This window comes from Phodopus roborovskii, unplaced genomic scaffold, assembly GCF_943737965.1.
Source record: "Phodopus roborovskii unplaced genomic scaffold, PHOROB, whole genome shotgun sequence".
NCBI classification, from domain to species: domain Eukaryota; kingdom Metazoa; phylum Chordata; class Mammalia; order Rodentia; family Cricetidae; genus Phodopus; species Phodopus roborovskii.
The window spans coordinates 40,811,906-40,824,726 of NW_026126511.1; the positions used below are offsets into that span (position 1 = coordinate 40,811,906).

Consider the following 12,821-nt stretch of genomic DNA (forward strand, 5'->3'; position numbering starts at 1 on the left):
CAAAAAACAGTCATGACCGACATGTGAGGCTCAGCAACCGGGAAGGGCTGGGCTGGGAGGTGCAGGACAAGTTCTAGCACATTTGCTACACTCCAGCAACTAAGGCCTGACTGATAACTATGCAAGCTCAGAAACGGCCACCTGGAGTTCAAGGCTGGGAAACCAAGGCAACCAGGAAGATCCTTTCAGAATACCTATCCCTGATCTGTGTGGACAGAAGCAAAGACAAGAGTGTATAAGAAACCCCAGGGTTTGCCGTCTAGAGCAGCGGGCGCGCAGCTCAGAGTCCTCTAAGAAACATGCACACCCTTCTCTCCCCTTCCCTGCTTCTCTGCTTCCTGCTTGCTCCCCCACTTAGTGGCCCACAGTCTGCTCCAGAGTGGACCTGTGGGAAGATGTGATGTCATTCTGGATCAGGGGAAGCAGGGCAATCCAAGCCAGCCTCTGAAGAGATACTGAGGGAAGTGTGGGGGCACCGTGAGAGGGGGCCAGCGTCACTTTCCTGTGCGTGCGCCTCTGTCTGACCTCGGCACCGGTGTTCAGCCTGGGTACTTAGTGTCTCCGCTGACTGCATGCACGGGCTGGCTGGGGCATTTTTTAGTTACTCGGTTGTGAGTAAGCATCCCTTCTGTTTTTATTGACTTCTTTGGATACTTTACAAGACCAGCAAGTGACAGAGTCACAGGCATCTATGTGTCGGCTCCTGCCTACACTAATTCTCCTGTTCCTCATTTAAAGAGTCAAAGGTCCCTTTTTTTTTTTTTTCAAACTCTCAGCTTAAAAACTTTTTTTCAAGATCTATATAGGTCATGTAAAATTAACCATGTTTACAGTATGTAAATAAAAATGACAATTTATTAAGAATCCCAATGGGAGAAAACATAAAAGAACCTAAATGTTAGCTAATCTATTTATCCATATGTTTATTTTAAATCAAATATAAAAATGCTATGCGGAATAAGAATAGGAAGAGCATATTGATTTCCACAGTGACAGCAACACTGGATGAAAGAGGAGAGTACTGTAATGTCTACGTGCCACAGCACTGAGTGGAGATGATGGGTGGAAAGGCAGTGACGTGACCTTCAAAAGCCTTAGGGTCATCTGGAAATTAAGTACATAAAACAGAGCCCTCATGCTCTAGCACTTCACTCCTCTACATCACAAAAGCTTGGAAGGTGCAACAATCAAATCACCCTGCCTTTCTAACCGGTTGATGATTGTCTTAGGAGCTAAGAGACTAGCTTCATACCCCTCTCCAAGTACCATACTTTCCCCAAGCCACAGAAGATAGATCTCAAGCTTTGCCAACCTCCCTCTGAGGAGAAAAACAAGGAACAAGGGGACAGCACTTAGGAGACAGACACACAAACAATTGTTACTGAAGTTCAGTCGCTGGCGTTTGCACAGTGCAGCACTGGAGGTACAGATGACAAACAGGTAAGTGACAGCAGGGTGCCATCTCCCCAGTAATTCACTAGGCTACTTTTAAACAGAAATGAACAACTGGGCTAAAGATTAATCTAATACTGAGTGATTTCCCACAATTCTACACCATAACTTCTCAGTGCTGGTTAATTACTAAAGACCATGGAGGTGATTTGGAAAGGTACACATTACCTGTCCTTTTCCACAATGACAGGGGTAGGATAGGACTGGTTACTTTTATTGCCAGTGCCCAACTGGCCATAAGAATTTGCACCCCACGCATACACTTGACCTTCATCTGTTAATACTAATGTGTGTGCATAGCCACAGGCGACCTAGAAGGACAAAAAAATAAAACAAACAAACAAAAAACTTCTCAGATCTGTAAATGAAGGGAAATGTTTCACTTTCACACAACAGGTTAGAACTAAAATGAAAACCAAGGAAAGGCAGACTGACAGTAAGTTAACCAGTGTTCTGGTGCTGGCGCAGGCCCAGCTGAATGGTGGCGTTGCATGCATCACCCCCACTTGGTTAGCTGGCTTGGCCTGTGGCAGTGAGCTCTCTAGCTGCATGCAGTATTCTCACAGAAACCAGGAAGGGATGGGTTTCTCGGTGCAGCCCTGGCTGTCCTGGAACTCACTCTGTAGACCAGGCAGGCCTGGAACTCAGAGATCCACCTGCCTCTGCCTCCTGAGTGCTTGGAGCAAAGGTGTATGCTCCTGCCACCTCCACCCAGCTTCAAAAGCTCTAAAGATCTGTGCTCAAGAGGTTTTTTATTTTGTTTTGTTTTTCTCCCAACTTATTCAGATATAGAAATATGCACTTATGGGGCTGGAGAGATGGCTCAGTGGTTAAAAGCACTGGCTGCTCTTCAGAAGACTTGGGTTCAATTCTCAGCAATCACATGGCTGCTTACACCTGTCTCTAACTCCAGTTCCAGGGCTTCTGACACCCTCACACAGACATACATGCAAGCAAAATACCAATGATCATTAAAAAAAAAAAAAAAAAAAAAAAAAAAAAAAAACAGAAAAAAAGAAATATGCACTTACAAATTTTTAAGTGGTAGCATATGTAGCTATGGTCTGTCTATTTTTTTAACCTAAAGTTGCTTTCTCCCTATTATTAAAAAAGCTGGGCAGTAGTGGTACATGCCTTTAATCTCAGCACTCCGGGCAAAGGCAAGCAAGTCTCTGTGAGTTCAAGGACAGCCTGGTCTATAGAGCTACAGAGCAAGTTCCAGGACAGCTAATGCTGTTACTTAGGGAAACCCTGTCTCAACAACAACAACAAAAAATATCCTTTGTATACTGGGTGTGGCGGCACATAAAGTCTCTGTACTCACAACCATAGCCCAAGCTAACAGTGAGACTCTGTCTCAGGAACACCATCATTCTCATATTGATGGGCATAATCTTCAATTGTTCACTTACCATTAGATTAGTAAATTATACAATGCCTATCATTTTTATTAAGCATACTTTTTCTTACATTTTTCTTAATACATATTAATTGTACATATTCATGGATTTCACTGTGACTTCCTAAATTTATATGAGACTTTCTCTCTGGTTCCTAAGGAGAAGTCTCCAAGAGTAGAACTACAGGTAAAAAGGCAGGAAGCCTCTTAAAACTGTTGGCATATATGCTCTCAAAGATTCTTCAGGAAAGGGTGTGCAACTAACATTCTCAGTGCAGTTCACAAAAGTAGCACAGAAACAGCATCTCTATGAACAGTTACACCTTAATTCAGAGAGCAGGAGGCTTTAACCGTTACATCAAACCAGCTGAACTTTCCATGTGTATAAGAAAACCAGACCTACTGCACTGCACACAGACCACCAGGAGACGCACCCGCTGTACACGAATGCCTTGCAGGGCTGCCACTCTACAGGGGGTTGGCTGGTTGCCACTGCTGCCCAGGCCCAGCTGTCCATTCCCATTGTAACCCCAGACATAGACCTGCGGAAAGATAAGAAATGTAGCACTCAGTGTTCAGTTCTGTTGTTGGGAAGCATGCCATGCTTATATGACCCTAAGGAAGCAAAGAAAAACTTTTAAACAAAATAGGATGTCACTTTCCTACCTCTCCAGTGTCTACAATGGCCATGGAACACATTTGCCCACATGCTATGTTCATAACTACTTTATTCTGCAAACATCCAGTGACTCTTCGAGGAATGGGCTGATTAGCAGTTGATCCAGATCCTACCTGCCCAGAGTTATTATAACCCCAGGCAAATACCTACATGGGAAAAAAAAAAAAAAAAGACTGATAAACAAGATACAGGACTCATAAAGTATCTCATCTGGACACTGACATGTACTTAGAGCATCTCACCACCCTCTCAAAGAGCCATATTCGTCAACATTTTGAGACTTTTTAATTTTGCGAATATTACCTTTGTTATAGCAATATAAAAGTAATAATGGGCCCTTTTAAGATTTGTAGTGATTGAAGGCCTTACTACATAAGGCTGAGTTTGAGGGGTAGTTATTTTAAACAACCCTGCTTAGCTCATCATAACTACTCAGGTTAGTTTTTGGACAATATGGCACAAGCTAGATGTGATTACTATTCTTGGTTGTCAACTTGACTCCATATGGAGTTAATTAAAATTCAAATTGTTGGGCATTTGTGAGAGAATTTTTTTTCTCCTTAGTTATATCATTTCAAGTGGGCAGACCCACTTCTAATCTGGAAGATCCACCTTTAATCTGGGCCACACCTTCTGCTGGCAGCCTGTCATGGAAGAAGGAAGCTTGCTTTCTTTGCCTGCTTGCTCCCGTCTCTCTGGCCAGTCCATTCTTTCATTGGAATCCTCAGGATTCCAGCATATACTGAAGACCAGCTGGGACATCCAGCCTTGTGGACTGAAATAGTACTGTATTTTTGGACCTTCTGTTGGTAGGCTGCCAACCACAGTTGTACTAGCCAGACCACAATCTGTAAGCCACTCTAATAATCCCATATATATACCTTATCTGTCTATATCTATATAGATAGACAGATGGAGCCCATCTATCTATCTGTCTTTCTATCTAAATCCCATATCTAATCATTCATATATATATATGATATAGATATAGATACATAGGTAGACAGACAGACAGACAAATTCCTTTTTTTAAGTTCTGTCCCTTGCTTGGTCCTACCTCAGCTTGATGTACCATGCTTTTCACAAGCCCATGGGAGGCATGTCCCTTTCTGAATGGAGATGGAGGAGGAGTGGATGGGGAGAGTGATAGATTAGAAAGGGAAGGGGCTAAGAGGAGAGGAGGGAGGGGAAAGGGTTGGTATGTAAAAATAATTGAAAAAATGTTATTTAAATAAAAAATAAAAATAAGTAAATCTTTAAAAAAAGTCAGTGAGGGTTAAAAAAAGGAACAAAGCTAAATAATGTGTCAAGAAAAAATAAAATAAAGAAATAAAATAAATCTTGTTCCTCTAGAGCACTCCGACTAATACACTAGAGTTATCTGGAAAGAGAGACAACGCCTCCATCAGAAGTCTACAGGCAAGTGTATAGAGCATTTTCTTGATTAGTGATTGACGTGGTACCTCTGAGCTGGCAATCCTGGGAAGTATAGGAAAGTGGGCTGAACAAGCTATGGGGAGCCAACCAGTAAGTAGAGTTCCACCATGGCCTGTTTCAGATTCCTGTCTTGAGTTCCTTCCTACCCTGACTTGCATGGATGATATATTGCAGCCTGTAAACCAAATAAACTCTTTCTTCCCTGGGTTGCTTTTGATCATGATGTTTTATCAGCAATACAAAGTAAATTCAATATCATTGCCTAGTCATATTTGGGGGGTGGAGTTAAAGGAAGCTATAGAACATATTGAAGAGGCAGTCAGTGAGTTTATGCTGGTTACTCTCACCTCTCCATCAGATGTTAGGACCAAAGAATGGTAAGACCCACAGGCAACCTCAATGACTTGTTTGTTTGACAAGTTAGTGGAGATGTGGCAGGGCACCAAACCATGGTTCGTTGTCCCATTGCCCAGCTGGCTATACGCATTGTGACCCCAAGTGAAGACTTCTCCATCTGAAAACAAAAGAAAGATGAGCAGCCTTCATGACACATACTTCTCCGTAGGAGAGGACAACACATGACTTGGCCTCCAGATGGAAACTGAGATTCGACTTCCCCCTTCCAAATTCACTTTGTAAGAAAATCTATGCAGAAACACAAACTGCTTTACCTGTCAAAACAATATGATGGGATTTAAATCTGTGAGGTTAAAAAATAGCTAGGATGGTCTCTGAGTAAATAGAGCACTAAAACACATCAGAGAATAGGACATTAAAAGTCAAGGGTGTAAAGTGTTCCTTAACTCTTCTGGATCTTTATTTCTTTAGAAAAAGATGGCCGATGATTTTAAAATTTATTATTTTACTTGTGAAATTCTAAAAATTCATAGAACACATGTGCAATTTCATGGGTAAAAAAGGGCATATATACAAAATATAACACATTTTCCCCGGAGCCCTACATATCTGGACCTTACATATATGAGTTTAGTTTTCTGATTCTGCACTTTGAATAAATAAGTGAATCACATGTATGCTCCCTGACATCTGTGTTTTCTACCACATTGCTTAGGTTATATTATGAGTGACTTCATTTGATCGTCTGGTTTGATTCTCTTTTGTGGTATACAAATGGTTTCAGAACTTGCCCAATGAATGTTCATTTGATAATTAATTCAATAGTTCCCTGGGTCTTTTCCAAATCTTCTATTATGTCTGTAGATGTTTTTTCCTCTGTAGATATTTTGCTTTCTGTAATTCTAACAGCTCATGTTTAATAATCACCCTGTCCGCCACTTCTCCTGGGTCTCACGAATTAGACCCTACAGGAGGTTGTTGGTTTGGACTGAGTTCTTGGTGCTACACCCAACCAAGTGGGTGCCCACTTGTGCTCATTTTCCACATCACCCAAGAAACCAAGAGGGGAAGAGTGCCAAGAGCCTGGTTCCCAAACAGGACAGCTTGAGCCTGCAAACCCCAGGTTCCCTCTGCTGACTGCTGACATCGCTCTTCTCTGTACGCACCAACCTCCTGCTCAGCTGATGGGAAGAGACACTTTGTGGGAGTCAAGCATTGCCCAATCCTAGAACTACAAGGAAAGGCCAACTACAGCCTGCAAGCTAAACTTGTAGCTTTGTCTTTTGCCACATCCACCGTGCCTTAGCACCCCACACAGTGCCGATTTCAGACCATGTGCTGCTGGCTGACATTTAAAAGCTGTTTCTGGTGATCCTCCCAGGCTTCCAGTGGAAGGGATGCACATTCATTTCTATTACACCCTTAACACACTTAAAGTCCAGACCTCTAATTCAAGGCCTGAGACTTAGACCATTGGGTCTACCGTGACAGAAAACTACAGCTGCAAACTCTGGGGGGTACTTAGTTTCATTTTCTCTTTTTCCTTCTCTGGTATGCTCCAAACAAACAAACAAACAAACAAACAAACGAAAATTCTCCTGTCTGTTCAATCCTTAGGAAGCACTAAATCCCAGGCTGTGAGTGTAGCCTTTGCAGTCCCAGCCTATGGGAAATCTAGTATTCTATCACACAGGACCTTGACCTCTCAACCTGTGACCCTTCACTTTAAGAGTACTGACTATAGCTCAGCATCAGCTGAGCAGGTGGGTGCTTAACAGTCCTTATCTGACTCTGCTTCTCCTCAACTGCTAAGCCATCACTTCAGCCCCAGACTTAAACTATTTTTTGAATGAAATGTTCAGAATAATCTTGCCTATTACTAGAAAGTCCCACCCAAGTTCCCAGAATTTGAACTTCAAAGGCTTAATTTAATTCTAATGCTGTATAAATCTCGGAGTTCATGATGTCACCAAGAGAATGTTTTCCCCATACTACTAAGGCCAACTTCTATCAGTCACTAACTACTCAATGTGAAGAATTACAGAATGCTTAGAGGGATGGCAGAATCAACAGCTGATCTCTCAATGTATATAGGCCAGGAACCTCAGGTCAAAGCGGAGGCTTCCTAAGCAAGCAGAGTTCTCACACAATGATTATACTTACTGGGTGGGGAATGGAAGGGCTGGGTACATTGTCTTTTGTCCATTTAGACCCCCTGTGTTAAACTACCACACTCTGTTATTCAAGTACAGTCACATTGTCCAATGCGTGGCCACGCCCACAGGGTACAGCCATCAATTCTTGCTCAATCAGAAAGTTGGCTCTTAATTTCAGGGCACCCCGATCTTATTTCTTAACAAATAAGTAATGGCCTGAACCTATCCATTGAGTTCCCATTACCTGTTGTTGCAAGGACAATGTGTGGGCCACTCCCATAGCTGAGGCTGGCTATCTTTTTGCCAGTTAAAGAATCCAGTCTCCGAGGCTCAATGGTGCTCTGAATGTCACCTATCCCCAGACAGCCACTGCAGTTTGTGCCCAGCACAAAAATCTGTGGGAAAAAAACCACTCAGTTCAAGGAAGAAAATTTCTGAAAAGTCTGTAAGCTACCTCAGACAGCCTTCCTCAAGCAAACTGCCTCATTACAGAATAAATTAAAAAATGCCTTTTCAGTCAGGTGGTGGTGCGAACCTTTAATTCTAGCACTCGGGAGGCACAGGCAGGCAGATCTCTGAGTTCAAGGCCAGCCTGGTCTACAAAGCAAGTTGCAGGAGGGCCAGGAGTACACAGAGAAACCCTGTCTCCAAACAAACAAACAAACAAACACATTGCCTTTCTATACTTTGTTTAAAGGCGTCATTCCATACGTCCCCCAAGGCCTTCAACTTACAAAACTATTACTAAAACTATGGGTGGTTGAATGTTTTCTTCGAAATTACCTCATCATTGACTGTGGTATATAAAACTTCATTGCCAGCACTGCCAAAGACACAAGCCTGACGAACCGACTGCAGTTCTTCCTCAGAACAAAGGGAAAAGATTGGCCACTTCCCCACATCTAACATCTTCAATGACGACAGTGTAGCCTGTACTGACTAAAAGGAACAAGACTTGTAAACTGAAATGATCAATTTAAAACAAACAAACAAAAAACATTCCTTGACTCATTTCTGCAGCGTGAACTAGCTTGAAGGGGAGTAAGCCACATCTGGTGTTGTCCGCTGCAGAGAGCCACACACAGCTGCAGAACGGATCATAGCCCACTGTCCTGTATTGCTCTCAGACCAGGTGCCTGTGGCCTGGACAAAATCAGATCTCAGAGACACCCCACTCACCTAAGTCTGGACCTTGGCCAGCTGAATGTTAGCAACATGTTAAATTGTTGTAGAAACAGGAAGGTTAAGGGAGTCCAGGCTGTAGGAAGGAGGGTGGCCACTGCATCTGCTATCCTTATGTACAGTTACTCTAGCAAACAGATGTAGGTCCCTCTGGGGGGTTAGGATGGGAGAACTATAACTTGTATGCATTCTAGCTAACGGTATAATTCTTAGGTCTTTTAGCAAGATTGTCCTTCAGGGAGACCTGGCCCTCCCTTCACTCAAGGGGTTCCGGGTCTGTAAACTGGCTCAAGTCTGAAAACTGACTGATGGGCCATGAATTCCCATCACTACAATCAACTGTAGCATTTCCTTCCTTTGCTCTAGAGTCCTGTGCATGTACAGAGCAAACAAAAACTAAAACATATCTATTTCATCCCAGGAAACACCGTCATTGATTTGCCAGTCTCAAAGGTCCAATGTAAGTCATGCCATCATAAAAGTCACTTTCCCTGTGCTGCCCATGGGTCAGGCTATTGTGGACATCGCTTAGCCCATGGTTCCATGTGGTGAGCACGTTCATCTTGCCTTTGGCAATTCTATGCTGCCTCCTGGCCCCTGCTGCTCTGGGGTCCAATTAAGTCCTTCACATTTAATTCACCCAGCCGGGCTCATAACGAAAATTCATCCAACTGAGCAGCAGCATCTCCTACTCCAGGGTCTGGCACGAGGAAAAAGGTGACAATAAAGCTCAGCAAATGTGCTGGTGGCCCTCTCACCATTTTGCATCTTATAGTATCAGTGAAGGCCATGTCTTCTAGTCCTGCACATTGTGGAGAATTAGGTTTTAAGCAACAAATCTACTCCAGCATCCCAGTTTCCTTGTGCCTTTAAAATCCCTTTATCAACACCAAAACAAAGACTATCAGGCCCGTTCTCAGTAGACGACCTTTTCCCAAATAGTTCAACTACCTGATCAAATGGAGTCTTGGTACATTTTGTTTTGCTTTTAACTGTGTAAGGTTCATTATTAAGCCTAGAATCTCTGTTCAATGGACTCATATTGACACTCAGACTGATTCAATTTTATGTTCCTTCTACCATTACTCCACCTCCTTAAATTCCATTGCCACACACCCTCTCCAGACTTGTACTTGAATAAATTAGCAAGCTCTTTAGGTTCTCGGGATGCAGAGCCCTCCTCATGGACCACATTTTCTGCTTCCCAGACACTCACTGGGAGGCAACAAGATGTGAACTCAGTGGTTCAATCAGGCCTGAAGCACAAGAAGTTCCTGGAGAACCAGTGGTCCCTAGTTCATGATGGAAGGTTGGGAACAATGGTTCTAGCCATGGGAAGGAATCAGCAGCAGCTACAGACAAATCAACTTGCTGGCAGAGGGAAAGCCAAGGAGCAAGAAGCAAAACAGCATTTCATCTGGTGTGCTGGCTGAAGGTGCCACCCACAATCGGGGTGGGCCTTCCCACACCTACCACGGCCATCAGGACACTCCTGGTGAGGCTCCCTACTCAAGTGGTTCTCATTTGTGGCAAGTTGACATTCAAACCAACCAGAGCATTAGGAACCATCCGAGCAGCTCATGTGCTCATTGGCACCGGCAGCCATAGCTAGCTGGCCGAAGCAGCCAACTGTGCTAACAGTTTTGGAGATTCAAAAGTCACAAATCAAGGTGTCAGCTAGCTTGTCTTTCCAGAGCTGTCAGGGGAAGATCTAGTTCAGGCTCCACTTCCCTCTGTCTGCACTGTCTGCTTTGTACTTGGCTCTCTGTGTCATGTCCAATATTCCCCTTCTGATAAACACACAAGTCAGACTAAGTTAGGACCAACCTTAATGACTGCATCTTAACTAAGCTAATTACTTCTTCAATGACCTAATCTTCATATGAACTGATTACACTGAGGTCTTGGGTCTGGACTTCAGCTCAGAATCTTGGAGGGTCATGAAAACCACAACAGTGCATGATAATTTCATGGTCATGTGCACTCTCCTATGAGCATGCATGTGTCATAAACCGGCCTTCAAAGACAGTTGCTGTTTATCTGCACACTGGAGACAATTACATATTTAATGAAGGAGAACCATGAACAGTGGGGGCTCCCTCCTGGACCCCAGATCAGGCACAAACCACACCCAACACCTGTTTTCACAGAGATCTTTTATTAAGTGAGGAAGAAACGTTATGTGGCTGCTTTCTGACTCAGGCAGAAAAACAGCAGCAAATGACCTTGCAGGTGCAATTTTTAAGAAGAGAAAAAGGTGCGGTCTGTGTTAGGATGAGTTAGGATGCTGTGGTATGTTTTGGTTGGGCATGTTAATAAGGTAAACCAAAGGCAGCTTCTGATTACTACACTTTAGTACTGTGAAAGCTGGACCCTGGTAGTCAGCCTCAGGAGGAGGGGTAGCCAAAGAAGGGACTAGACCTTAGTGGCTAGCTTTAGGAATGTAATCCCATGGTTTAGCAAGGCAGATAGAATGGGGAAGAAGGGCAAGGCCTGCCTGAGCCATGCTCTCCACACTTGAGATGACCAGAGTCCCTTCATTTAATTTTTGAATTATAAAAATACACATATATTTTATAAATATATCTATAACAGCCCATCAAATGATACTTTTAAGTATTTCCCAGAATAACATCAAACTCATGTTTAATTTTTAAAAGCAAAGATTTTTCTGGTATCTTTCTCACCGGCTGTTGAACAAACCTTATTCAGAAGGTCTGAGAGGGTCAGCACTTGCTTGCTTCTTATCTGAGAAAGTATTTATCCCCTCAGCTTGGAAGTCAGCTGAGGATGTCTGGGTTGCCCTGTGAGCACCCATCCTCATTAGAGTGCTGCTCTGGGGCCCTTACAGACCACTCTAGCACAGTTCTCAAGCAAACAGCCAAAGGCAGCCTCTCATCACCACACCATTCTGCTGGGAATGAAGGTGAGTGTACTGATTAAATGAAGAAAAAACTAATGTCTGGCTGCAAGTCCACCTCTCCTACCCATGCCTCTCTAGGCAAATAACAAGCCACCACGCCAAGAGTGATAGATAGACCCTACTTTCATATCTGGGACAGCAGTGATGGCTGTCACTGATTCTGATGCACTAGATCCTATTTCTTCAGTTACTTTCAATACAAGAACATTTTGCAGCAGTAACAGTGTGTATGCAAGAAATACTCAATTTGGAATCTGGCATTGTTTTTAAATTTTACATATTCAAGAAGCTGCAATTATACAGATGTATAGAACAGGTCCCTAATTTTATTGTGGGAAACTGAAGACTTATAAGGTAGTATTATATTAATTTGGAAATCAGAGTTTTTATATAAAAAAGAACTCTTTCTAGAGCTACTTTGTTTACTGTCAAAGCTGGACACAGACAACAGAATTGTGAGATGATATTTTAGTCTAAGCATCTATTGTAAATTACCTACCTCCTCATATGAAGGAATCTTATTTTCTAAGAGATCTGCTTTATTTTTTTTCCTTCTATAAATTTTAAGAAGAATAAAGTTTGAAACAGTGGCGTAAAGAATCTAAAAGATGTTATTAGTGGTTTTCTATAGTTTTTATATATTATGTCTAGTCTTCACAATAATCAGACCATAGATTTCCCTACATAATCACACAAGATCAGTATCTTCAAGGTGGGTGAGAAGAGATAGAGGCCCATGTGTCTACACATCACCTGAGTGCAGAATAAGAAGTCCCCCTAAGAAGGCAGAGTGCGGGAGGCCTCGAGTCTGTGCAAAACACTCACAGTCCTTAATGGCTGCTCGGCATGCACTGCCAAGTTGCAATGACTGGGAACGTTCTTCCTCAGCTGTTCCTTCTCTCAAGCATGTTTATGGATTTTATCCTGTCCTTTGCTACAAAGTCAAGTGGCTTCCTGAATACTGAGGATCAAGTGGTAAATTCCTAAACACTTGTCTACGAGTCATAAGTTTGTACTTTCTCCTTGGTCAGCTTGTACAGATGCACACAGTACCCAGCTGGTGATTCTCTGACCAGTAGGGCTCCAATGCGATTTATGTGATCGGTCAGGATAATATCGGGTATGGTAGAATTATGAATTAAAGACACAGAATAAGACATTCCCATCTCCCCCCCCCCAAGATGTCAACATCTAATGGAAAGTAGCCACAAATAGCCTGTGTACACCACAGATATG

General features: G+C 42.9%; 1 protein-coding gene across 5 annotated transcripts in view; it reads right to left on the bottom strand.

Annotated features, from left to right (window-relative positions):
• Window positions 1–12,821, bottom strand: part of Rcbtb2 (RCC1 and BTB domain containing protein 2) — a 42,366-nt gene that overhangs the window by 12,683 nt on the left and 16,862 nt on the right. For 3 of the 5 annotated variants that reach the window (XM_051195394.1, XM_051195393.1, XM_051195392.1), the window contains exons 6-12: window positions 12,085–12,139; window positions 8,264–8,419; window positions 7,725–7,875; window positions 5,315–5,481; window positions 3,518–3,676; window positions 3,286–3,393; window positions 1,621–1,763 (exon numbers count right to left, since the gene is read on the bottom strand). In XM_051195394.1, coding sequence (XP_051051351.1) covers window positions 1,621–1,763; window positions 3,286–3,393; window positions 3,518–3,676; window positions 5,315–5,481; window positions 7,725–7,875; window positions 8,264–8,419; window positions 12,085–12,139 — 939 coding nt within the window. The remainder of the gene's footprint in view (window positions 1–1,620; window positions 1,764–3,285; window positions 3,394–3,517; window positions 3,677–5,314; window positions 5,482–7,724; window positions 7,876–8,263; window positions 8,420–12,084; window positions 12,140–12,821) is intronic. The other 2 variants (XM_051195397.1, XM_051195396.1) reach the window with 2 other exon arrangements.